Below are 26,914 nucleotides of genomic sequence, written 5' to 3'. Positions count from 1 at the left end.
ATCAATGAATAATTTTTTTAAAGCAAAAACTTAAAAATGTGTTTTGAACTCTGTGAAAGATTATTGGGGGCAACCCTCTGCACGATTCCCCCCTTAAAGCGACCACTAGCGAGTTTAAGTACAGTAGACTCTCGGTTATTCGAAGCTCCAAGGGGGTTGAGAATTTACTTCGAATAACCGGGAGTTCAAATAACTGCAAAACATTTTCCCACCAGGTTCGAATAACTGGGAGTCTACTGTATGTGTGTTTTTGTGCGACGGAGACGGTTAGCTTTTGATTTGGCTAGATCCTGATTGACTGAGGACGTGTAAATCAATCCAACGGTATTCCAAATCGTTTCAGTCTTACGAAACGCACCAAAAAGGGAGTCTTATACGCTAAAAAAAGCCATGTACAAATAATCAGGTATGAAAAATAAATGCTGTTGAATTTTATACGTTAGCTTGCTTACTCTTACTCTGTACCAGAGTATCTCACGTTTATCACTTCAGTAGCTAACTGTCTCTGTCTAACACACAGATACATAAATTCGAAAATTTTTGGCAAGCTACTACTATCCATGGTTTTGTAGAGGTCTGTATATAGGTCAGAGGTTAAATACACAAGATAAAAATTACGAAAATCTTTAATACTTTTTCTTTTAAAATGACTACAATATAATACAAATTCTAGTGTAGTTGACAACGGTGTTTATAACACAAATGTGTGACATAAAAGCCAAAGTGTTCTTTTTATCATTTCCATAATTTTCAGTGCATTTATTGTCCATGCAAGTACGTCTTACGTCTTATATTCTCACAAATAATTTCTGTTTGGTGTAAAATTCTTTTAAAGGCTTTTCGCTCTATAGTTGAATTGTTGATAAATTTTGAAAAGTAGATTTTTATGACATTTCTTAAAACATCATCAAGATTGACATTTTTTCAAATATATCTTGTAGACTTTTTTAAGAGATAATCAAGTGGTTTGGGATATTTGGCATGTGGAATCCTTCAATTGTCCTGAGCAAAACTCAAATATTTTGGCCTAAATACATAAATAAAAGTCGAGATAATTAAGTCACAAGTTTTTGATTTTTAGTAAAAAACGTAAGAACCGTGTAAGAACCCATTTTCAGAAATTTTAAATTTTGAAATCTCGCGACTTTAGAATAATTAGTTAGACAAAAATACTTGGCGATTTTACTTAAAAATACAGAGGGTTTCTTCAGGCAAAAAATCTCGAACCATCTAATTATGACCTTTGAGTCTTATCTTTTCCAAATATACTTTTTTTCCAACTATTGAACGCACCTTAAAAAGAACTTTAGAAGTTTGCTGATTACTTATCCTTAGGTTTCTACAGTGAGTAGTACTGTCAGTTCTGCTCCACTTTATCCATGGAAAGTGTTAATAATGTTTGTCACAAGTACAGTCGGTAACTTGGTATAAATAATGACTTTTAGAAAAGCCTCGAACTTTATTCTTTCTTCAAAAGCGCTTGTGTAGTGTTATATGTACTACACAGCGACAATTTGCAGGGTGTTGGTCTACATCATTTAAAATTGGACCTAAACCCCTTCAATATGGGCCGATGACCTCGATAGTTGCGATCTTCATAATGGCAGTTTCTCTGATCTCCTTGTAGCTACATCCGCCATTTTGTCATCCTTACTCTAGGCCTCGATTGCCTCGTATCTCGTTGGTTTTGGCGACTCTAACTCCTCCTATCTCTTTCATTTGAATACGTGCTGATCAAGACCAGCGGCGTTGGTAAGATCTGGAAGAGATTTATCAAAGCCCTGTTTTCCTCCTAGGAAATAGGTGTTTATAGTACCTTTCCCTTTCATGTTGGTTGGGCCACGGTCTATGAGCTGATAGCCACCTAATTGGTCCAGTAACTCCTTGCATTCAGGACTAATGTGAACTCGTAACGCCAGACCACTTGATTCCATACGACTAGCATAATTGACAGTATCACCGAACAGACAGTACCTTGGCATTTTTAGGCCGACCACACCGGCCACACAAGAGCCTGTAAATGAAATAAGAAATTTAAAACTTTGTTTGATTGATAATATTATTAGCGCTGTTTAGGAGGCAAAATTCAGCTTACAGACCGCACAATCGCAGCTCATTCAATCGAAGAAACATTATGTGGAACAGTGAAAAAAAATTGGCTATCAAATTTTTTGAAGAGACATTAGAAAGACATAAATCATAAATCATTTTGAGTGCAAAGACTTCCTCGGTTTAAAACCATGACCAAGCAAGGAACTTGAATAAATAGAGAATGAATTACAAGTTTCTCGTTTTGCACATATAACCCTAAAACAAGCGTGTTATTTTGCAGGTAGTTGTATTGTTAAAAAAGATCTTGGCACGCGCCAATGTCTTTAAGTCATTACTCGAAAAAGCTTTTCAAATAGATAACAAAAGAGAAAAGTGGTTTCAAAAGATATCTTTTGTACCGAATCTTGTTTGATTTACGTAATTTGTAGTCGGTTGTATAAACATTCATTGTTTAGTGCAAAATAACAAAGAGAGATCTAACGAACATTTTTCAAATGTTTTGAGTACAAAAGAGAGGATAGCAAAATCTGTTTTCTGTGAGTAAACGAGAGTTTGTGCTGATAAAAACTCTTGTAAAAATGGAAATCCTCAGTTCCTGATTATAATTTTTACAAAATTTGATAGATAAACCCTTCCCAAATAACATATCCGTCAGGGTTTTCATAAACAAATTTACAAAATAAGATATGAGGTCTTTCGTTCAACCCCTGAAAAACATAAAAAAATAACAGGCCTCATATTTAAGCTCGATTTGTAGCTGTTTTACAAAGGTTCAACACGAAATTTTTTATACAAATGTTAGCTAAAGGATAGACGATTACTAGCCGATTCATAGTTTGAGATAAGGTTTGAAATTAAGGAAGCAATGCTACTGTAAAGACGGACTAATTGTCGGTTGAAATTCTTGTGAAATGGTTTTTTATTGTCGGCTCACACTCGGTACGCAAAAAAGAGTCTGGGGAGGAAACACGCATACTTCAAAGAACCATGCCGCAAAACAAACGACATGTTATTCCTTCTCTATTTATTCAAGTTCCTTGGACCAAGGTAATTGAATCCCTACAGTCTTCAAGTGTTACTTTTATTAATAAAGTAAACTTCTTATGGAATCCTCTTGGAATCAATTACCGTTGCAATATTTTGAAAACGAGGTAATCGTTGCTCGTGACTCAATTTATGAAATGGTCTACCAATAGACCTTTTCATAAATTACGTCAAGAACATCACTTGCCTCGTCTTGAAATTATATACAGGTACGAGCCGGGAAGTATCTTATCCATTTGGTGGACTAACTTTCTTGGGGTTTTTCTTGTTCCTTATGGTAATAAGAATATTTTAAGCTTCTGGGCCACCTGGATTTCTCACCCGGGTATCCATAATGGCGGATTTTTGGTCATGTGACCCCTGTAGGCAAAACTGAAAATTTTTCCAACCCAAATATAGGCTTATCATATATCAATCGATCGGAAATTTGATACTGATTAATTTTGAGATACAAAGTTGGGTCTGAAAATTTTCCCATCTCGGGATATAAATCACTTTCGTTTTCTCAGGTTTGGCTGCAGTTGTAGGCCGGTTTTCATGGAGTGAGGCAATTCTTTTAGTCATATCTCAAGAAATATGCTTTTAAACAAATCAAAACTTTATGTGCTCCTAGAAAAGGCATTAAAAATTGTTTTTGCAAATTTTCAATAAGTTTTCAGTAAAAATGTGTATTTTACAGACCAGAGTACAATTTCCTTACCGTCGAAAAAAGATCCCTTTCTCTCAAAATTGGCCTTTTTCTCTGAAATGAATGAGTGAAATGTTTCCCATAGGGTTTAGAGCCAATCACTTCTTCGTAAATCTCACTCAGAGGGGTACTTAGCAACAAAAGGGCTAAATGTGTCCGGTCAGCACTTTATAAGTATGATTTACGGTAAGACATGATCCCAAAAACGGTGAAATTTCCAAACAATTAATGAAAAATTCTCTCATTGCATTTTAACATTAAACGAGAACCTTCTGTTCTTTAGATTGAATAATGCAAAGAATTATGAATAATGTAAATCGTTACAGTGTGTATTTTACAGACCAGACTTAAGTGCTTCTAGGAGCTTGTCTTGTCCTAAAACACTTTGGATTACTACAGAAATACCCAAACTTACTGAGTTTAGTCCGTCAAAATGCGCTAATTCCTTTATCTTTATTATTCATGCATATGTAACGAGATTTAGAGGGCTTAGAATCTGTGTTGTCTGTGTAGGGCCACAAAACTTCGGCATAATATGGCTTCTAGAGGCGATAAGCCTAGTCCATTGTAATGGAAACCTAGTGATAGAGGTATATTTGTGAACCTGCTTGGGGCTATGCTGGTTACTGTTACAATTATAAGAGGCGTATAATGGTCCAATGCATCATTGTATAGTCGCTTTAAGTACATGAATGCAACACAACACCTTCAGCTAGTTGAAGAAGTCAGACAGGAATTTTAACTAAAAGCGCTTTCAAGAAGTTATTGCCACATAAAATAATGCTTCCCTTTTCCTCTTAAGCTATATGTCAAAATCATCCTCGTTTTCTCACAAAAATCTAAGTATAATATTAAGAAATCTTGATTTTAAAATTCTTATTTGTTTCGGACATGGCTTGCTGATAGTGATTCCATTTTCCTTTCCCCTCATGAGGTTTTAAGGTTTTATTTTTAATCATCTGGTTTCTGTGGCTTCATCAGAACATAAACATATAAACGACTGGACATCCTTCTCCTTCGTATTTTCGTAGAAAGCACTGCTACCTTCGTAGAAAGCACTGCTACCTTCGTAGAAAGCACTGCTACCTTCGTAGAAAGCACTGCTACCTTCGTAGCCGCCTCGTTAAAACATAGAATGAAACAATAGATTTTGATGATCTACCTTGGGAATACCTTGCTAACAACGTCAAAACTTCGACAAAAGGCTCTGTTGTTCTACTCTTCTCAAGTCTTTTATCTATATCATAACAAAGATATCAGATGCGAAATCATCGTCATTTGTCAAAACTCCAACTAATATTTCTAAATTTTGACTCAAAAATATGAAAATAATATTGAGTATATAGGATCGAGAGTATAGGATTCAAATTGTGATATTCTTATGACACAGGCTCTCAACTTTGGTATACTTTTTTTTTCAAGTCAAAAGTATACACACAGTTGAAATTCTCCATTTCAGCGTATAAAAAAATTGAAAATGATCATTTTGTGACTTAAGAGTAACTAGCCGTATGCGCAGCGTCGCACGCTCCGTGTCCCAACCCAGCAAATCGTTATACATCTAAAAAACCTTAATGGAAGAAAGATAGCTGCGGATAGATGATAAGATTTTGATTTTATAAAAGAAAGGAGAAAAAAGTTCAACGTCATGAAGAGGAGGCTTTGTAGAGCTTTGTTAGATTTTCAAAAACGTTTTACAAAACGTTGTAAACACACACGTTTTAGCGTATTAATATACTTTAATCGTATAAATTTTAGCGAGACGAATTTTAGCGTTAAATTAGCAAGTTTTCCCTATTTTTGCTAAAATAATTCTCGCTAAAACACGCCGAATCGACAGATCGCTGAAATTTATCCGCGCGAAATTTTTCAAAAAGCTGATACGCTAAAATAAATTCAGTATGTAATTCAGTTCTTTCATTTTTTTTTTCAAAAACCGGTAACCGGGGATGGGGGCGTAAATTTCCAACTTTATCCGGTCTCAGTCAAGAAATGTGTTACAAATACACGTGAATGCATTGAAAAGGATGAAACCTTTTTCAGGGAAACATTTCATGCATTGATTTTTTCTCCAAAATCATTGCCCTCGCCAAAATTAATCTACGCAAAATTTTTGTCAGACGAGTATTCGCTAAGATTTATCCACGCGAAATTTTTTGAAACGTGATTCGCTAAAATAAATCCAAAAAAAATCAGGATTTTCGTGACTCGTTAATATACGCTAAAATTAGTCTCGCTAAAATTTCTACGATTAAAGTATAGATTTTCAAGCTATCAAGCTATCTATCAATCATTTTACCTGTAATTCAAAGAAATAGCATTGTGACGGAATATTGTCGGATTTTTTATACCAATTTTAAAATACAGGTGACAACGAAGCTCACTTCAAAGACACAATGGAAGATAGACGTCCAGTTATGATTCATCCCATGTGAAGGCGCAGTAGTGTACCAAGTATTGACCGTCGTCTAGGAGATCAGGACTAACTCCAACTCGGTGTTGTGTTTCACTTAATGAAAAGTAAATGCTACTTTTCTAGGACTAACCCATACCACGTGAGGGTCGTTGGGTGGACAGAAACTCTACAGGCCGTTAAGCGACTGTGCGACAAATCTGTGCTAGTGTCTAGCAACCATGCAAGAAATAAAAACTTTCGGGCTTTGTTCTTTTTTAGGAAAATAATTCAAAGTCTGACGTCTCGCGCATACAAGGTTATCCAGGCTTAGTGAGCTCAAAGCCAGACTAATTTCATCAAAATTCTATGCTTTGGTAGCTACGCAGTTCAGGAAGTTTTAAGCACTTCTCGAAGTCTCAAAGACAGGCTACACAAATTTCTCGTTACATGCATGAATAATAAAGATATAGGAATTAGAGGATTTTGACGGATTATACTTAGTAAAATTCTCCAGCTCGGGTTTTTCCGTGGTAAGTCTAAACATTTTAGGGCAATATAACCACTTAGAAGCACTTAATTCTGGTCTGTAAAAAGCACACAACAATTTAAATGTATTCTTAATTCTTTGCATGTGTCAAACTAAGGAATAAGGTTCAACTTTCTTTAATGTCGAGATACAATGAGAGACTTTGTCAAATGTTTGAATAATAACTTGGAAATTTCACCGTTTTTGGGATCAAATCTTACCAAAAAAACATGCTTATAAAGTGAAGACAAGACACATTTAGCCCTTATATATTCCCCAAGTGCCTCTCTGAGTATAATATAAAGAATCGAGTGGCTCTAAACCTTATTAAGAATCATTTCACTCATTCATTTCAGACAAAAAGGCCAATTTTGAAAGAAAAGGGTAAGGTACGGAAATTGTACTCTGGTCTGTAAAATACACATTTTTACTGCAAACTTATTGAAAATTTGCAAAAACAATTTGTAATGCCTTTTCTAAGAGCACATAAAGTTTTGATATGTTTAAAAGCATATTTCTTGAGATATGACTAAAAGAATTGCATCACTCAATGAAAGCCCGCCTACAACTGCAGCCAAACCTGAGAAAACGAAAGTGATTTATATCCCGAGATAGGAAAATTTTCAGACCCAACTTTGTATCTCAAAATTAATCAGTATCAAATTTCCGATCGATTGATATATGATAAGCCTATATTTGGGTTGGAAAAATTTTCAGTTTTGCCTACAGGGGTCACATGACCAAAAATCCGCCATTATGGATATCCGGGTGAGAAATCCAGGTGGCCCAGAAGCTTAAAATATTCTTATTACCATAAGGAACAAGAAAAACCCCAAGAAAGTTAGTCCACCAAATGGATAAGATACTTCCCGGCTCGTACCTGTATATTATTGCCATAGTTAATTTGTTAAAACTTCTTTCTATTTATAAAAAAATCATTTGATGTCTCAAGGGACATAGTCACCATGGTAATTGTTTGAATACGAGGAAAGTGATGTTCGTGACGTAATTTATGAAAAGGCCTATAAGGAGTGTTTCTTTAAATACATATAGAGAGTGGAGTCAGTTTGATTTTTGGGTCAGCTTGTGCCGTTGGAAAACACAAAATATGAGCCCCGGCGAGCCATTTGGAGTTGGGGGTCAAATATTTTGGAAAAAATATCGCCCACCATTGTTGGGCGATGAAGAAAAATTTCACCTATAAAACGTTTTTTAATTGGGGAGAAAAACAGTTTTTATGATTTGATTTGGTCTGTTTAAAGTTGTTCTAATGTACACGAGCATGGTCTGCAGAAAAGTAAGGGGACCAAAGATGGGGCTAATAATCACCCAAAACTCACCTGAATGTATCCCGATTCTGAGTTGAAGGAATTTTTCGGGTAGATGTCGGATTCTGAATGTTTTGGTATGATGTAAAAGGTCAAGCGACATTGTGGCGATCTCACCAGCGTGTTTGAAACCATTTCGTTGTGGTAAGCCGGACACCACCATGTAAGCATCACCTATAGTCTCCACCTGCAAATGAAATACGGTGTTTTTCAGTTCTTCCGTTTCAGACGAACTTCCTTCTCAGGTAGGTATAAAAAGAGGCTTTTCCGGTTTCAAAATTCAACAAAACTCTGCAAAATTTGAAGGACCTCATGCCTAGTTTCCTCAAGAAAACTATGTTTTTAATTATGTTCATTTATATAATATTGAAGGATAAAGAAACTTTTTCCTTCGGCTATTTGTATTTGATTTTTAGAAATTTGACAGATTTTTGATAACGTCTTTTTGAAGATCTTATTTTTTGAAACCCTAGTTTCTCAGTCCTGGTAGAAGCAAGATCACAGTACAGTAAGCATAAGAAAGGTTTTAATGATATAAAGGATATATTTTTGGGACATGAAAGTATCCCTTTGTAGACTTATAGAGATATTGTAAAGGGGACTTAGTCACTTTTGTAAAAACCTTTAGGAACCCCCAAAAAGCATGATAATAATAGGGTTACACTCGGGTTTCTAAGCTTAGATCCGCAAATTAAATTTGCATATTTGTATTTTATTTCAATAAATTAGATTCTTCTTACCTTATAAACATCATAATTATCAATGCATTTGTCAAAACAAGTATACAAATCATTCAACAAGTCAACAACCTGAAAGGAAAAATGGTAAAGGGAAAATTAGTGAAAACCCTAAATACTAGCGCCGGCTTAGTGTGTGAATCAGTTACTGTTATGGGGCACCTTTCCCAAATTCTCTCTTGGGACTGTTTAATGTAACTAATATACGTGTATATTCTAATATTTTGAAAACCTTTTTTCACTTTAAACATGGCCCACCAGCACGTGATATCCGAATAGTCTAGGGCGTCAGCGTCAAAGACCAAGGGTTACTGGTTCGAATCCCCGCTCATTCCAATGTTCCGTTCAGTTCATAGATTACCGACTTTTCTAGCCTTAGAACCTGTGCAAACGAAGGAAAGTCCTAGATTATTGGGCTGTCCACGTAAAATTTTCAACACTTCTAAATAAATGCAACAAGTTATAGAATCTTGGACCACCTTCCCTTTCTCACTCGAATGAGATGAACATTTTGAACCAACCTGCATAGGAGTACTTGCACCAGCCAGAGATGTAAATCCAACGATATCAGAGAAAAAGATAGTGACAGATTCAAATGTCTCTGCCGTTACTTGTTCCCCCATCTTTAATTGTTCTGCAATCGTTTTCGGTAACATCTTGTATAGCAGTTCATCCTATCAAATAAAATGTTTAGGAAGTTGATAAAAGTCTAACTTTTGCCTCGATTTTCTAAAAACATTTCAAGTTCTTTGTGTGTCTCCGCTAGGCTATGATGATGATATTTTTTCGGTTTCTCGAAACCTTGAGTAGCTCCAATTTTCGGGTCATGCTTAGCATTCTAACTCATTTTTTGAAAAATTTCCTTCGACCACTGATTCACACCATTTGCTCAAGTCTGTAGTTTGCCATGTTAGGTCATCTAAAACTTTACTTTGTTGAATAAAAATCGGCTAATTTAAGGTCTCAAGTCTTAGCAACCTGGTTACTTATAAAGAAAATGTGCTAAAGAAAAGTCGACCTGCATCAGGGGCTATAAAATAACGAAAACATCAAAGATCTTTCTTACCGTTTTAGCTTTTTCAGCTGCTAATTGTTGCGTTCGTTCTTCAACTAAATCCTCTAAATTATCAGTATACCGGCCCATCATTTCAATCATGTTATCCATAAGGTTTCCTGTTCGTCCGCCTGACATTCTTTTCAAACGCCCTTTGACATTTTCGAAGTTAGGACGTTGAGAAGGACAATCAGTCCAACAGGATTTCATGAGGGCGCAATATCTGTTATCTTCGCAATCTGCTTCATTGACTTTTGGGCGGAAGGGGGGTTCATGGCGTGCACGCACATTTTTGATAATGTCTAGTTAGAAAGAAGCAAAAATTTTGTTAATCAATGTATTTCAACGCTAAGAATGTTCATAGTTTTCCTTTTTTTTTAAGGCAGTTAGTCTTTGAAATTATTTGAAATTTGTTCTACTGAAAAAACAGTTTAAGGGTTATATATATTCTCTGGATCTTTATGGGACGAAATTGTTTTTCTGTAATTAGTTATTCATTGTTTAAGCTCGAATTTTAGAAAGATTCGAATGGTACAGGTCTACCAAAAGATGTAGCTATATATTTAACAACCAACCTTTAGGTTCCATCTCATAATCATAATAAGGATCTTCTCTGGTCAATATCTCCGATAAAATGATTCCAAAACTGTAAATATCTCCTTCCTTGGTTTTACCATCTTTATCATCAGATGAAGTGGACTTCAAAAGCTCGGGTGCCTGCCATAACAGTTCTGGAAAAGCAAAAGAAAACGAAATTAGTGTTGTTAAGAGTATTTCAATGACCTGATAGATGTTACTCGATCTTGACCGATGATTTGAATGTAGAGGGAATCAATTATAATTGGCCATTTTCAAGTCTTTTGATAACGTAAGTTTTGTTGTCTCCTTTTGACTTTTCCACTCAGAAATATTCTTCCAACGACGTATTACTTTTAATTGTTCATGATTATTCATGTCTCATTTCCCTTTATAAATTGCAAACGTATCAAAACTAATGCCCAATTTTTTAGAACAGATTGAAAAATGAAATATTTAGATAGCTAAGCTTCGTGATATTCATGACGTAATGTTGTAAACGGAAACACCCAAATAAGACCGGATGTTTGTCACTAATTTTGAATTTGAACAAATAAAACTAGTGGCAAACGTCTGGGCTTTTTTGAGTGCTCCCGTACAAAAAATTCCGTCGTGAATATCATGGATAGTCACTCAATACAGCTTGTTCTTTTTGAAGTGTATGAAAATGAATTTTATGATAAAACTTCTCGTGACCTAATTAATGAAAAGGTCTATCGTTTTGGAATAAAGAAATTTCACTTACTTCGATATTTTTGATATTCTGTTTCATCTTCTTGGTTGTTATTGTGATGTGTTTGTTTGAATTTGTCCATCCCATAATCAGTAATTTTGCAGACCCATCGGTTGTCGATGACACAATTGTTGGAATGCAATCGACCATGGATGATACCGTTCCTGTGCAACTCATACGCCCCTGTTGTACAAAATGAATATTTTACTATAACTCGTACGCCCTGATGTACAAAATGAATAATTAACTGCATCGGGCTAATGACGATCAATCGGTTTTGATTATAATGGACCTTTTCATAAATTATGTCACGAACATCAAATGCCTCCTATTCAAACAATTTCCATGGTGATCATACCCCTTGAGACATTAAATGATTTTTTATGAATAGAAAGTACTTATAAGTAAATTCGCTGGGAGTTAATCACCATGGCAATAATTTCAAAACGAGGCAAGTGATGTTCGTGACGTAATTTATGAAAAGGTCTATTGGGAGAGAGCTATGGATTTTGTGTGCGTTTGGGACAACCATTGGATATACACTACATTTATTTAAGTCCAACACTTCACAAATCTGATTTTTTTTTGGGGGGGGGTTCCTGCAAAACCCTAGAAATTATTTTTATAATGAAATTAAAATTTACTGTTGAAATTCCACTTTTCTTGTTTAGGAGTAACTTTCTACTGTCTAAACCATTGAGACAATTGAGGTTAAAGCCCGAATGGCTAGAGAGGAATCTTCATCCTTTCCCAAGCAAAAAAGTGAAACCTTAAGCCCGAACCTTAAGATTTGCGTCGCTTTTGGAATTGCAGATTGAATCTAGTACTTGCATTGTTTTCACGTTTTTCCTATCCAAGAGTTTCACGGCTTCAAACTCAATGGTCTAAACTTTAGACCCTCCTGGAATATGTCAAATAATTTGCTAACAATAATATGTGAACTTTTATTTTCGTTTTAGACTCTAAGATTTACTAAAAACTAAAAAAACTAAATGATTGAAAAATGCTGGTTTGTTGTTTTGTATGTTGGTGGTTCATTTTAAAAGAATGGCAATGTTGCATTGGAATTGATTGTTTGTAATTTCGTACGATGCTTCATATTTCTTCAATACAACCATGCGTAAGTAATATTTTACATTTTCTTTAAATATATACTTTTGTGAAGGACCTTGTTTCATAGCCTTCACGGCGCAAGTCGTGGTTTTAAGTTTGTTTTCTCCTGTAAAGAACAACTGGAAAAGCTTTCATGAGAGAGATTTTATACAAAACAAATGGATCATACTAATGATAAAACCTTACCTGAAGCGATATCTGTAGCGAAAGACATTTTGAACATCCAGTCCAAACGGATATCGCTATTCTGTAGGACGTCTTGTAAGCTTCCTTTGGAACAGTATTGCGTTAGAATACAAACGTTTGGACATTGAACACAGACGCCAACAACTTGGCAAACATTAACGTGGTGGATCTCACGGATCTAATCAGAGAAAAAGAATTCATGTTTATGTTTAAAAATTACTCATTCTTGACCATATGATAGTCATGTGATATATGTAATTTTCAACCAATAAGATTTCATCATTTCAAGGGGAGACATACCATTGAGTTTGAAGCCCCGAAGGAGCTAGAGAGGAATCTTCAACCTTTTTCAAGCAAGAAAAACAATACCTTTAATCACGATACAACAATCTGGGTATACATTTAGGAGGCATCCCCATTATGCATTGAAAAAATCTGTGGGTTTTATACTTGCAATTTTACCTGTTTAAATTCGAGTAGATTTTCTCTGTTCACATTACTTGTGGTCTTGTTCAATTTTTTAATCATCACGTGTTGACCCTGTTTTTTGGCAAAAAAGAAGATGAGGAAAAAGTTTACGAGCAGGCTAAGAATTTTTCGTTAAGGTTTGTGTATCTCATCTAACCGGTATATATATTGAAACCTTTAATCATCTCATTACACGCTTTTTTATAATAAGAATTAGCAAATCTTTGCTCAGGCTGGGCTGTTCCTAATTTTTTATTTTTGAGATTTTCAAGTTTAGTGTTCTTTAACTTAAAAACAAAAAAATTGGTTAAAAATTGGTTAAAATGTGTTATAATCAGTACTTTCTTAGTAATTTCTGAAATCTGAGGCTCAGATTGTTCTTAATTTGTTCTTAGGTTTTGGCCAATTTCCAGACTCGTGTTCTTATAAAAAAAGCGTGTATTGCTAACAAAAAGAGTATGATTTACTTACCTTACAAAGCGAATCCTTAGAAAAACATTGTTTTTCAAACTATCGCTATCGAGGATGAATTTTCTACGGGCTTATAACCGAAGTATACAAAAGGTCCCACGCGACAGGAAGAGGATCCTTTTACAGTATAGCATTTCAAAGTTGTAAAGTATAGATTCTACTAACAAGCTAGTACCCTTTCCCTCGTTTCTGCCTACTTTAATCGGATAAATTTTCGCAAAGTTTAATTTCGCGAACCAAAATTGAAAAATAATTCTTTGTAGATTTACTGTTGCTAATAAGATTGTGCCCAGTTCAACAATGGCTTTGAATATCTGAGCGGAAAACACAATAAGACAATTTTCACGTGGATTTAATTTTGCGTTAGCTATCTCAGGGTAATTCGCTAGATTCGTTCCGGCTATAAATAATGTCAAAAATCTTGCGAAAAATTATTCCGATTTAAGCATTCGTGATATTCATGATATAATGTTTCATACGGAAGCACTCAAAATAAACTGGGCGTTTCCACTCGTTCTATTGTTTGGATTCAAAATTAGTGCCAAACACCCGGTCTTCTTTTAGGAGTTCCCGTATAAAACATTACGTCATGGAAATCATAAATTTCGAATGTATATGGAGGATGAAGGAAACAAGCCACAGTGTTTTTGTATGTATGAATTTCAAAGCCTCTCTCAAGCTCATTCAAAAGTGAAATTTTAGCTCGGGAAAGGTTTATTTTTTACTATATCAAAGTTATACGTGTAAAGCCATCTGTTAAGAGGTTTGGAATATTGATAACATGGACAAAGCTCAAGCCCACTCTGAGTTTGATGTAAGCCTATTGAATATATGGTGATGAAAAATAACTTGCGGCTGCGATAAAACCCCGGGAAAAATTAGATCGAAAAAGATTTTTTGTGCTGGAGAAAGAGATAACAAGAGAGGGGTTATATGCCACAGGTCAGGGGGTACTAAGGCGAAAATGGGTGCTTGGTATGTGCGGACGATAAGGGTCGTTTTTCACCTTCCAAAGTCTAAGGGTTACAAAAATCGCGATTTTCAGGAAATTTTGTCTCTCTAAGGGGCACTTTTCACTAAAAACTGTGTCTCTCTAAGGGTTGGTTTTCGGAGATCCCGCCCGCACATACCCCGACCCTAGTACCCATCCCCACAAGCTCGGTGGTAAAAAAACAAACCAGGCATATCCAAAAGTTAGTCGAAAATCCAGGCGCATTGATCGTATACGAATTCTCAAGCTTTTTTAGAATAACCTAGTTTTGAGTTGACAATCTGCAGACAACTGTAGGATTTTGCAATTACATGTTTTTTTTTGTATGGGTTTTGTAGGCATAGTAGAACTTGTCCAGTTTTATATTCCAAATCTCTAGGGTTGCATGCATGATAATGTATGTGCAAATTTGATTTTGATGCAATGGCGTGAATTAAGACCCAAGTGCCGTGAAGGTTACCCATTTTCAATTGATGATTTTAAGTTTGTATGAGACCTCTCAAAAGAGCGAAAAAAGGACCTTTTGGGAAAAAAATGATTATTTTGTTGTAAAACTCCATAAAAAATCAACGAAACCCTCAGCCAATGAACATAATTTCGTCGAAAGACAAACCGATACGTTTATTAAAAGGCGTTGATTTAGTTTGAGATCTATTGTCAGTAACATATGGTTGGACAACCTTACTTTATGTGTGATCATAGATACCATAAATTTCAAAATGTTAAAAACTCTAATGGGTCCTTCTTATAAAATTTTGAATGACTCGATATGGTTGACTCATGCATTTCGATATATGAAAGTTGATGAAAGGGATGGTAGAATAGGCTCATCTTGAAATAATAAAACGTTCACAGGGGGTTTCTAGGAGTATCTGAAAAACATCCATGGGTGAATTTGTAATGTCCAAAGATGAATTTCAAAAGTCTAGGGGATAGTCTACACAATAGCCAGCTCCAGGCTTTTAGGCCTTACTCGTACGAAGAAACGAAGGAAGATTATGACGTAGCCTATTCAGGGGGTAGATTTAATTCTTGCTAAGGCTCAGGGATAAAACAAGCCCAGGTAGATCATTGAACGAATTTTTCCATCTCGAAGAGCCCAATTCTAAATTATGATGGCTTTATAGCATAGCCTGATAATACAGCCAACTTTAAGTAAAAAAGAGGCTGATTGGTATAATATTTCATGCATTCATGCTCACATGCAATATCAAAAAATATATAATAAGAAAAAGAATAAAATGGGGTTAGTTTTATGGTGCAGTGTAAACATATAATAAAAAATACCAATCATTGGATTTTTTTTTCAAAAGAAACACGCTTTTCCATATGCACATACACTTTTTTATAAGAACAAACTACATAAAAACATAAAGCTTTGATGGCCAAAATATTAAGAACAAGTTACTAGTCAAGAACATTTAAAGAACATATTGTCAGGCTTAAAACTGAAAAAGTTAAGAACATCCAAAGACTTAAAAATTTCTGAATGTTCTCATAAAAAACGTGTATTTGATTATATTCCGCTTGTTTTGTTTTGTGATTTTCAAATTGCTTACGCTCTTTACTTATTGGATGAAAAAGGCTTAAAATCAAGATTTGGGTAACAATATTATAAATTTGAGGTCTAGTTTTGTCTAATTTTGTTAAAATTGAGCCTCATGTTCTCATAAAACTGTACTTATGAAAAAGCGTGTAACTGATGAAAAAGGAAAGTGAATGAAAATCATGCAAATGTAATGGAATTTGTATGAGAAGATGAGATGTATAAAAAAATGGAACTGTGTGGTGGGTGAATTTCGTGTGTCTGGTTACATGATGGATGGATGGGTAGATGACTTACTCGATAACTCACGATAAATTGGCTTCTTTCCATCATACTCTCTGTATCGCTTTGAACTGAATATGTATCTGGCAGCTAAAAAGGGAAAATAATGAGAAAACATTGGATACAAGTATCTTTTCTAGGAGAAAAAGAAAAAAGAAAAACAAATGTACGAAAAATGGAGCATAAGAAATAACAGTCATTTTTCTAACGAAAACACCCGAAAAAAGCCGGGATTTGACCCCTTTCTGTTACTGGAAATAGAAACAAGGTTGTTAAAGTCCGGCTTTTTCGGGTGTTTCCGATAGAACATATGAAGTCATCTTGACTTACGCATATGGCAAGAATCAGTTGGTCTAATGTCGACATCTCTCTTCTAATTTCGACATTCTTTATATTCTTTAGAGATATAATATGAAGGTTGGAATCGCTGATGGATGATGATTTTTTGCTTAGCGGTCAGGGAGTAAAAAGCTTTTGTCTATCAGTCGGGATCACTGATAGACAAAAGCTTTTTACTTTTTACCTTCCTATTATTCCTATCTCTTAAGGGTGTCGAAATTAGAAGAGGGATGTCGACATTGGACCAACTTACGGCAGTTGCTTTTCTCCATTTTTCGTGCATTATTTTCTTTTTCCTTTTACTTTTTCATATAAAACTCACGTACACCGTAAGAAGCTGTATTCATACGTTCATAGTAAATACTATCAGCACAACTGGTCATTGAGTAAGCATCAATCTAAAATCAATCATTCACATATGAATTTGCAATATGATGGGGGGGGGGGTAGTGCAGAAAAAGTCCACCCGTTTTCGGTTGTTGAGAGTAGCACCTAGAGGTTTCGTTTTTACATAAATCAAGAGAATCGCCAGATTCAAGGGTTAAATTTCAGGGGAAAACTGAAAAAGTCAAAAAATTCTCGTCTAGGGGGGGGGGTTCCCTTTTTTTCTAGGCAAGCCCCATAGACCATTAATTCAATTGTTCGACAGCTGCTCTAAAATTGAGTGATTTGAAAGTATGACTTAATAATAAGCGATTTGCATTAAGGCCGGTCTCCACTTACGCGCACTGCGATCGCACCGTTTGGCTTCAATCCTTTTTTCTTAGAAAAAAGATTACGTCATAAAAATGTAGCGGGCGCTCGAAATTCTTTCAATCGTTGCGTCAGATCGCGCCAATGGAATTGCATCATTTTTCTTTTTGACCAATAGCGTGGAAGCTTTACTCGAGAAAGTGAGATCGCAGAGCGCGCAAGTGGAGACCGGTCTTAACAGTTTTTGCTGATTTTACTTGAATTCAACTGTTATAAATATTCGGTTTGAAAACCTCTTTAATAGGCATCAGAATCTCTAAGGAGGCAAAAGTAGCAGCATGCGGTCTTTTTGTTGGAAGTTATGTACCGTTGTATTTTCTTTTACATGCAAACCCAAAAGATTTTCTTCCTGTGAATAACGTAATCTTTCATACGTCGTGAATATGATGTGGTTCATAATATTCATGACGTTGACAACAAAACTAGAAACGCCCGGGCTGTTTTTGGTGCTTCTGTATAAAACATTACGTCATGAATATTATGAATCGGCGTAATCTTTCATACGCCGTGAATATAGTTGTGTGCACCTTATGCAGTTTGCTTTAAACATGAATGTTCGACGTGGTAAAACTACATAACGACAAAATGACAACATTGTGCTACATGTGCTTTTGAAGGTGCAAAATATAATTTAAACTATTTGGTAATAATGTACGTATTTACAGGTGCCTTGATAAACGCAGGACCCTGATTTGTTAGAAATGGTACTTTTGCGACCTGCTTTTACAGGCTAAGGCTATTTAGAGCTGGATATAAATATCTGGTTTTCTGAGAGCAATTACTAGCAGGGGGCACTTGTATTTATTAGACACCTGAAAGTACGTCTAGTGCGTATATTTAGAATTCAAATTTTAATAATATATTTGCGAGAGTGAATTGCGGATATCAAAGTGGATTTAAATATTGTATCAGGTGGACGAAATCTATGATATAATAGGCAAAGGCTAGAGGCAAATATATTACGCTAGCTTCGCAGCCGACCCGCGTGGTTTTCATACAAACGCTAGATTAAAAGAAAATATTTATAGCCAAAGTTCGAAAATTCGCAATGCAAAAACAAGAAAAGCGCTATATTCTATCAATCCGTCAATCTGACAATAGTGAAATTCACTTTTGCTTGAATCCGAAGGTTGAAATGATGTGCCTCCAACCTTTGACTATTATCTCATTGGACAAAATGAAACAAGCTTTGCGTTTCGTGCGCACGTGCGTGCGTTATGCGAACTCACCCGTGACATGGAGCGGTATTTGTGTCTGAAACTCGGTGACTGAAAACATGTGAAAATGAGATACATATAACAAAGAATTTATTTTACGAGTGCAGTATTGATACAATGTAATGTGATTTCTGAAGACAAAGTAAAATTGGAAAAGTGTATATTTGACTCTTTCTAATTCGATCTACAAGGGGTCAAAAGTCATTCGAATAAGAGAAATATTGCAGAGAGTAATTTAAAACACTTTTCAGCTGCGGGAACCAATATTTTAGTTCGAATTACAGAAAGATTCAAATAATAGAGAATCGAATTAGAGAGAGTCGACTGTATTTAAAATGACATTCTTAACTTTAGAACGCCATGGTATTTACTTATTTGAAAATTTATAAATGATTGGCTGGTGAAATCACATCATGAAATGCTAAAAGCACTATGCAATGGGAGAAAGATTCCGTCCAACTTTTTTCAAATTTGATTAGTATCTTATTCATTATCACATTTTGTTAGTGTAGTGTCAGTGTCATTTACAAACGTTTTTTCAACGTCCATCCATCGAACGTCATATGGATGTTAGGTGGGTTATAAATATTTTGTTAGTGCATTATCAATGTCAGTATATTTGATGACATCTTTGAGTTTATGTGTGTCAGCGAGTTTATGTATATGGCTGAAGCGATTTAAAACAACCAGCAGTTATGATCCGCAAAATCATGGACGGTAAATGAGAACTTTTGCCGTCCTCGATTTTGCTGCTGGTTATTCTTAATCGCTTCGGTTACTCTGCTGTCCTCAAATGTCCAAATATATAATCTCGCCGATGTTTGGTTACTGGTAAAAGTGTGCAGTTACTAGTGTTACTAAAGTGTGCATCATCTTATGTGGAATGATTATGTGAAGAATTTCCACACTCATAACTCTGGGTGTTTTGATTTGAGTACTAGAAATTCCAGCTGTTCGTGTTAAATTTTTCTGTGATTGTGCACGAGTTGGGAAATAATGTCGTTATAAATATATGGAAAATTTCAGCGCCAGGCTTGAAATAGCAGGAAGTAGTGCAAACAGATTAACATGTAAACAGATAAACATATAAAAAGATAAACAAAGAAATATTACAAATTAACATGTGCAAAACATCAACCCCGGGGGGGGGGGGTACTACCCTTGTCGACCGACGGGGGTGCTCCGCTGAGGTTCGAAAAATGGACCCTACGTGGGACTCGAAATTTGCGAAAAAAGTGACCCTGAATGGGACTGAAATTCCAAAATTTTCTACTTTTCCCCTAAATTTTCAAAAAAAAGGCACCCTACGAGGGACTGATTTTTCTATTTTGGTGTTTTTGCGACCCTACCTGGGACTCGTGGAGGTTGAAAAAGGTACCCTGACCAGCGGAGCATCCCCGTAACCCATTTTGCCCTAGTACCCCCCCCCCCCCCCGGACATCAACTTCAGTTTAATATAGTGTGTGTAAAATGTAAAAGAAATTATTAGAAGAAACTCTTTTGGGTTAGTAATTAGTATTAAGGGGTGTCGCTGGAAATTTGCCCTGGACAACAGAATTTTTTCGGTCATCAAAAACATGTCACTTTTATTTTGAATTTTTCAGTTACAATAAATATTATTTAAAACATTTCAACCAATCTGAATTCCAAGGGTTGGTTATGTTTAGTTTTCCGAAAAGAAATTTTCAAAATAAAAATGCAAAAATTAGTCAACGAAAAGCCAACAAATTTGATATAATTTTCGAAAATCAATTGTCCAGGGAACCAATTTTCTTTAGACAACCCTTTCTTTTAGTTAGATCAAGCTAGATGGAAGCGGTACTTAACTATAAGAAGACTTGTCATAACTGCTACCTTTGAAGAAATGGAACCGCCCATCACCTTCCCATTCTGTTGGGCGTGACCACCACCACCGCCCCCGTATGTTCCTTGGTTGACAATCTCATCATAGTTGACAATGAAGCCTTTTCCCAGTAAATCTTTCTCGTATTTTCGACGTCTAAATAAAGAAAAGGAGAGTGTAGTTTAGGATTTTGACCTGTTTTTTTTTAGCCGAAAATACGCTTAATGCTTTTGTGATTATGTAAATATTTTAAATATGGTAAATTTTATGGAATTAATGTAAATTTAGTTGTTGAGATTTCGTAAACTGAAGCTCAGCACATGACAATGCTTTAAGTTTTGAGCCCTGGATATGCGTTATGCTTATAAAAAACATATACTACGGTTTTTCCGGTTGATGAAGATTTCTTGGGTCTTTTAGTGGTCTAACTAGGATTATCAATCAATCAATAAATCAATCAATCAATCAATCAATCAATCAATCAATCAATAACTTACTTGTACACAAAGACAACAATTAAACCAATCAGAATAAAAAGAATTCCAAAGATTATGGCGAGAATCTGAATCAATGTATTTTCCTGGTCTTCGTCCTGTTCTGAAATGTAAAAAATGTGAAAAATTTATACATGCGGTATGCAGCAGTGCTGACGAGTCCTAATAAGGACGGAATACATATGCTGCTCTGCCAACCAAATCTCTTGAGTGAATGTAGTTGGACAAAAATTCTCACTTTATCACAAACATATGAAGTTCACTTCAGAGCAAGCTAACTGAACCCGACGTTCGCGTTTCTTGGATAGTATGATGTCCTTTTTATTTGTGTTTGCGTGTACGAGGCAGTTTAATGGGGTATAAGAACCAATTTATTGGGATTTTTTTCCCACATTTTTTTCTGCTCTGATTTTTTCTTCAAAATGGGAAATTGTCTCACGGAAAATTAAGCAAAATTTCTTACAAATGTCAAAACAACTTGACAATTATTATTATTAGTCGTATTATTATACTATCTTCATCAAACTTTTATAAAATCTTATGAAAAGAGCATTAAAAAACACTTACTACACAGTTCACCATTGAATCCACATTTTGGGCGGTCTAAGGGTGCAGTTTTAACACCGCCCGGCCAAACAATATCCACTTTGCCTTTACTGTTTGTACACTCGTCATTTTCTTGCAAACCAAACGTACAAATATGGACAGGTTTTCCACTCTGAAAATTCCTAACTTCAAGGATAGGTGTTCTATCGCCTTTTTTTAAAACCACTTGACCGGTTTTACCTTAAATGAAAAAATGGGGGTATTCCTAGTTTTTAAATCTTCAGATAAAAGTAAAATAAGTATTTGATTTTCGCTAGTCTATCACCTTTCCCATTTAGTTCAACAGTTATGTACTGTCTTACTTTTTGATTTTTAGGAAGCGCAGAAGGCTGGATGAATTCGAGATCAAGAAAAACTGACAAACATGTGACAGCGGTAAGAATCAACTTAATATTTTGATATATAGAATACATTATCAAGTGGTTGAGTGCTGAATCTCATGTTCATGTAAGGAATGGATTTCAGACGTTACGGTTTCGTATCGCTCCGGTAAGGTACTTTTTGGATAAGTGTGTACTTTTTGCACAGTGTTTCGGAACCTTTTCATTTTGGAGCGATGAACTGTGACGTCTGGAAATTGTCTTATAATGTATTGCTGAGCCCTTTTTCTTACCTCTGAAGTTTGCAGAGAAGACGTTTTTCATGAGTTGTGTTGCATTATAAGGATCGCCACCTGCAGCTTTCGTTTTGTTGTAAGCCAAAGCATACAAATATATTGCATCGTATAAAAATGCCGCGTCTATGTGAACCTACAAAAATGTAACGAATCTTAAAAATTATTAACAGAATCTGTGAAATAATAATTTAAAAAAAAACAGCCGTAATGACGGCTGCAAACTCCGGTAATTGTCATTTTTGAATAGCGAACCATTATGCAAACATCTTTATCGTGGTCAGCCTTTCTTAATATACCTAACATAAAATTTAAAAGAGTATATCCTAGTAAGTGCGAGCGCAAGCCAAATCTGGAAATCGAACCCGACTATCGCGATTAATCGGATTTATGCACAATTACAAATGAAAAACACTGATTTTAAGAAACTCCTTAACCGGTGTTTAACAATAGTGTTTTTTCAAAATTACACCATTGAAATGAAAGCGCTTTGATTTGAAACAATTAACCCAAAAATGCAACATTAATCAAAATGAGCCTCAACGACAATGATAATCAGAATATAATCTAGAGTACATTTCCTTTCCGCCCGGCCGGCAATCGACGATATATGCGGTGATGAGTTTGTGTTTTCATAGTGCTAAAATACATTGCAAGATACGGCAGAAAGAAAATACCTTGCTAGAAATTTTATTAGACCCAAAGAAAAACAAGATGCATTTTTTGAACTTTTAGGAAAATGCACTGTATTAAGGGTACTGATTCTTTTCCGGAAAGGATACAGGGTTTTTGAGGTCTTCGGATGTTCTTAGCTTTTTGAGTTTTAAGCCTAAAAATGTTTCTAGCATGTTCTTATTTTGAGTATTTTTGGCCATTTTCCTAAGAAAAAGGGTGTTTGTGAGACCACAAAGCCTTAAAATGTTTTAACTTGTTCTTAACAAGTTCTTATATAGTTTGTTCTTTTAAAAAGACGTGTGCAGGGTCCAAATCAAATGATGCACAAACTGTAATTTCTGAATGCAAATCCATACAAACCTTCTCATCAGGTTTCATTTGATAATCAAAAGGATCTTCAGCCATTTTCTCACGAACGCGTTCTTGGAATTTCTTGTAAGTTCCATCACCAAGAGATTCCGGTGATTCGACGCTCATGTCCAAGAAACCATTAAATGCTTCATCTACGGTGTAACCACCAAGCCAATCTTGTTTCTCCCAATTTGATTCGACCTATTAGACGGTCAGGAAGGAAGAATACAGTGTCCAAGAGACTACCAAGCTGGCAAACACTGGTGTTTCAATATTAATTTGTTATTCGTTACTAAATATATTCATTCATTTACGATTTGAAGAAAACATAAGAATATGGAGTTGCCTGGAGATTTTCACCAAAGCGGCATGAAACTGCCAACAGCAGAATAAAAAAGTGTTTTTTCCTCCTGACTGACATTGCGAGTATATGAATTGTTAGGACCTTATAGACGAGCTTTGTATTGATTTACTTTGCAATCTTTGATGACTTTACACTAGCAATTTTAGCCAATAACCGAGAGTAATTAAATAAAACTAAATGATTGAATAGCGGTGAATCAACATAATCGCTTTATCCATCTCACTTTAATCAACTCAGGTAACTCTAGTAAACTCGAACGCTTTGCTCCTGCTTGCATATATTTATAAGCGCGACTTGGAAAATCAAAGGCTGTAAGTATTTGAGCTCCATGGAGGAAATACGTATGAGAATTTCTTACCTCAAAGTCCATAGTGATGAAAACATTTTCACCATTGAACATCCCCATTTCTCTGGCTTTCACCAATAGTTTTGCCGTCTCTGGGTGATAGCCCAACAATGCAAAAACTAAACAAAAGAAAACAATTGAACCATGACATTATTATTACTTTTTACATTTGAATAACTAACTTTATTGTACTGGCAACAATAAAGTTATTCAATAAATTTTCAACTAATGTTGAAAATAGAACCCGCCTGGAACTCCTCTGGAAATGTTTATCAATATTTGCTTCTTTCTTTTGAGATTCGTTCGGGGAACTATTCGCAAGTCAAGGACTAAAGATCTGCGAATTCACCAAGGAAGTCAGGGTCATAGAATTGTAATGTAAGGATCTAAAGGGAGAAATTTATTGATAGAAAGTTGCGAAATTTTGAAAAGTACGAAACTTTTAGGAGGACAATAATAAAAAACGTAAATTCATCATGTCAAAGTTATAGAAACAGAAATTGTTCTCTGCAAACGGCGACTGGTTGTGTTTATTTATATTAAAAAGTAATGACTGAAATGTCAAATGAAACTTTTAAACATGAATTTTTAAAAGTGGGAGAAACGACTAATATCCAACTACAAACAGATAACAAAAAAACGTCGAAACGGAAAAGCTAACCAAGTTGTATACGACGAAATACTATATTTGGAGCTTTCTCAGTAGCTATATTTGATTACTTTAAGATGATATCTCCGTTATAAACTTAAGTGTTGTTTTGAATAATAGTAAATGCTACTCTGATACTTTTCGAGATCAAATCTTTGTAGTACTTTTTTCTTCATCTAATCAAAGCTCGAAGTTGCTGAACTGAATATATTTGTGCGACCCGAGCCAAAAAAGATCCATTAACGACTCATTTATATAGTTTAAGGCATTTGCGCCGCAAACCTGGTTCTTCGTTCGAATCCTCGTTCATTCCATTGTTTTTCATTCAGTTCTTAGATAGCCGAGGCGGCTGGTCTTGGAACCCTTGAAAACAATCAAAAGACCGTCTTAAAGTCCTAGATTATCTGGCCTACGATCGAAATATTCCCCAGTCTGCGGGTCTGTGACAAAACCTTTGGCTAAGTGATTAAATCGAGGAGGAACTCCTCACTACGTAATATTCCCCAAAAAGGTATGATATTTATGTACTTACTTCTCGCCTTATCTTTTGCCAGATTCAGAACGTGTTCGTAGTCATTCTTGTTCTTATTATACGTCAATTTATCCGCCACCTGTATATTATGTTGCATCAACTCCGTGAAAACACCTTGTGCAAACGTATGCCATCCGGACTCCGTGGACACAACCAGCGTTATTAAACTCCAACCATGTTTTTTCATTAGTGCCACTAACTTGCGGCTCAAAATCTTTGGATACGAGCGTACGAACGTTTTAGTACGCGCGAACGTCGGGTAGATGGTTTTATTTGATAACGTATCTTTAGAGCAGCTATAAGAGATCATTGGCTTCTCCAAAAAAGCGGCCAACAATCCGCCCGAGACACATCCTTCGCTACAGTAAGGTCCAATATAAGCATCAACGCCCTTCCGCCCTTGGTTTTCATAAGTATAATAAAGCTCAGCTGTTTTACCGACAGTCTGTTCACCATCGCATTTATCATCCTTCCAAATAAATTGCAAATGCTCATTTTTCATTAAAGTTGTATCATTATTAATATCATCAATGGCGACCGTGGCTGCTGACGCTAGCTTCTTTCCGACCGGCCATGATCCGGTCCACGGCACGAAGACGCCGAGAGTCACAATCGTCCTATTAAGTACGGTACTATTATTATTGTTATTGTTTTTGTTGTTACCACTATACAAATTATTAGCATTATTTAAACTACGGGCGTACAGCTTCGCATGTGTACAACGGCATATTAACTCACACGATAAGAGTAACACGAAAAATTGTATAGAAGTTCGACTAAATAAACGTTGATATATATTCATGATTCAACAATGTTTATATAATGTAGTTCATCTGAGAAAATGTTTAATTTGCTACTTTCTGATATTTCAGGTATACCAAATACCCCTATTTATTTTCTTTTTATAGTTTCTGCATCTAAAACGAGAAAGGAAAAAAAGAGTTATAACGTTATTTTTTATTGCAAAAACTTCTGAGAATATTGTCCTGTTATAGCATTTCTCTCTTCCTTGTGACTATCTTTGTACATAACACTTTTTCCATGTTCCAGCCTTAACTTACCATTGTCACGACAAAGTCCATCTGTTCGGAGTTAAAATATGTCAAAATTGAAACAGTAACATTTCACGTTCAAATATTATATTTCCGTCTAAACATCATCAGACGAAGCATCAGACATCAACACATTATATTTCATTGTTAACCCCATCAGTCATTTTTATCAAATACAACATTCTCATATCAGAACAGAGTGCAAATAAAAATAGAAACCAAATAAAATCTTGATAAAACAGCATACATTTCATGCTGTTTTTTCCTAAAGCAATGTTATAAGAACACCGAACTCAGCTTTGACTGACTTCTTTGGTTTAGATCTTACAGTTTTTTCTAATCAAGAATTTGCTTAATTTGACTCAAGAAGATATTTGTAACCTTAATCTTTTCTTAATGAATTAATGTGTAAGAGCGTCAACCATCATTTATCTAACTCAGCATTATTCATAAGCTCCTATGTTAAAAACGGCTGCAATGCAATATCCCAAAATATGCTTTATGAATATGCTTTCTGAAAGCACACTCAGATGACTAAAACAATTGTGTTAGAAATGAATTTCATGTTCTTAAACTGCATCTTAAGAATCCTTGCTGTTCTACATATCAAATGTGATGCTATGAAACAGACTAAGTTAGGAAATACCTGAATCAATAAATGATCTTGAATTCCTGCTATATATTATTGTGAAACATCGATATCCCATCATACTTCCCTTTAGCTTTATCTTTCCTATTGTCTACTTTTATTCGCTCTCGAAAATCTAAATCGTTTCCGAGTTTTGTACCAGACATACATATGAGTTTAACCGACATATGCAAACAGACTTAAAAATTAGAGATACCTATAGCTTATAAAAGACAAAATAAGCCATCGTTGACATTCGAAA

General features: G+C 35.3%; 1 protein-coding gene across 9 annotated transcripts; it reads right to left on the bottom strand.

Moving 5' to 3' along the window:
* Positions 1–1,213: 1,213 nt before the first annotated feature.
* On the bottom strand, positions 1,214–25,891 carry LOC136806880 (atrial natriuretic peptide receptor 2-like). 9 transcript variants are annotated; one of them, XM_067063463.1, is made up of 18 exons: positions 24,973–25,863; positions 23,804–23,910; positions 23,091–23,282; positions 22,056–22,191; positions 21,404–21,622; positions 20,840–20,939; positions 20,327–20,498; positions 18,512–18,550; positions 16,856–16,927; positions 12,895–12,972; positions 12,433–12,610; positions 11,146–11,316; positions 10,400–10,555; positions 9,837–10,126; positions 9,292–9,444; positions 8,774–8,842; positions 8,046–8,220; positions 1,617–2,014 (listed from the first exon to the last, which is right to left on the bottom strand). In XM_067063463.1, exons 1-18 carry the CDS (start codon positions 25,772–25,774, stop codon positions 1,716–1,718), a joined length of 3,408 nt encoding a protein of 1,135 aa, XP_066919564.1. In that variant the 5' UTR covers positions 25,775–25,863; the 3' UTR covers positions 1,617–1,715. The 9 variants fall into 9 exon arrangements, with proteins under 9 accessions (XP_066919570.1, XP_066919568.1, XP_066919567.1 ...); XM_067063462.1 differs by lacking the exon at positions 16,856–16,927 and adding an exon at positions 16,206–16,280; XM_067063465.1 differs by having other exon boundaries at positions 20,354–20,498.
* Positions 25,892–26,914: the final 1,023 nt, after the last annotated feature.

This window comes from Clytia hemisphaerica, unplaced genomic scaffold (assembly GCF_902728285.1).
Source record: "Clytia hemisphaerica strain Z4C2 unplaced genomic scaffold, Clytia hemisphaerica genome assembly, whole genome shotgun sequence".
Classification (NCBI taxonomy): Eukaryota; Metazoa; Cnidaria; class Hydrozoa; order Leptothecata; family Clytiidae; genus Clytia; species Clytia hemisphaerica.
This window is presented reverse-complemented; position numbering and strand designations above follow the sequence as displayed.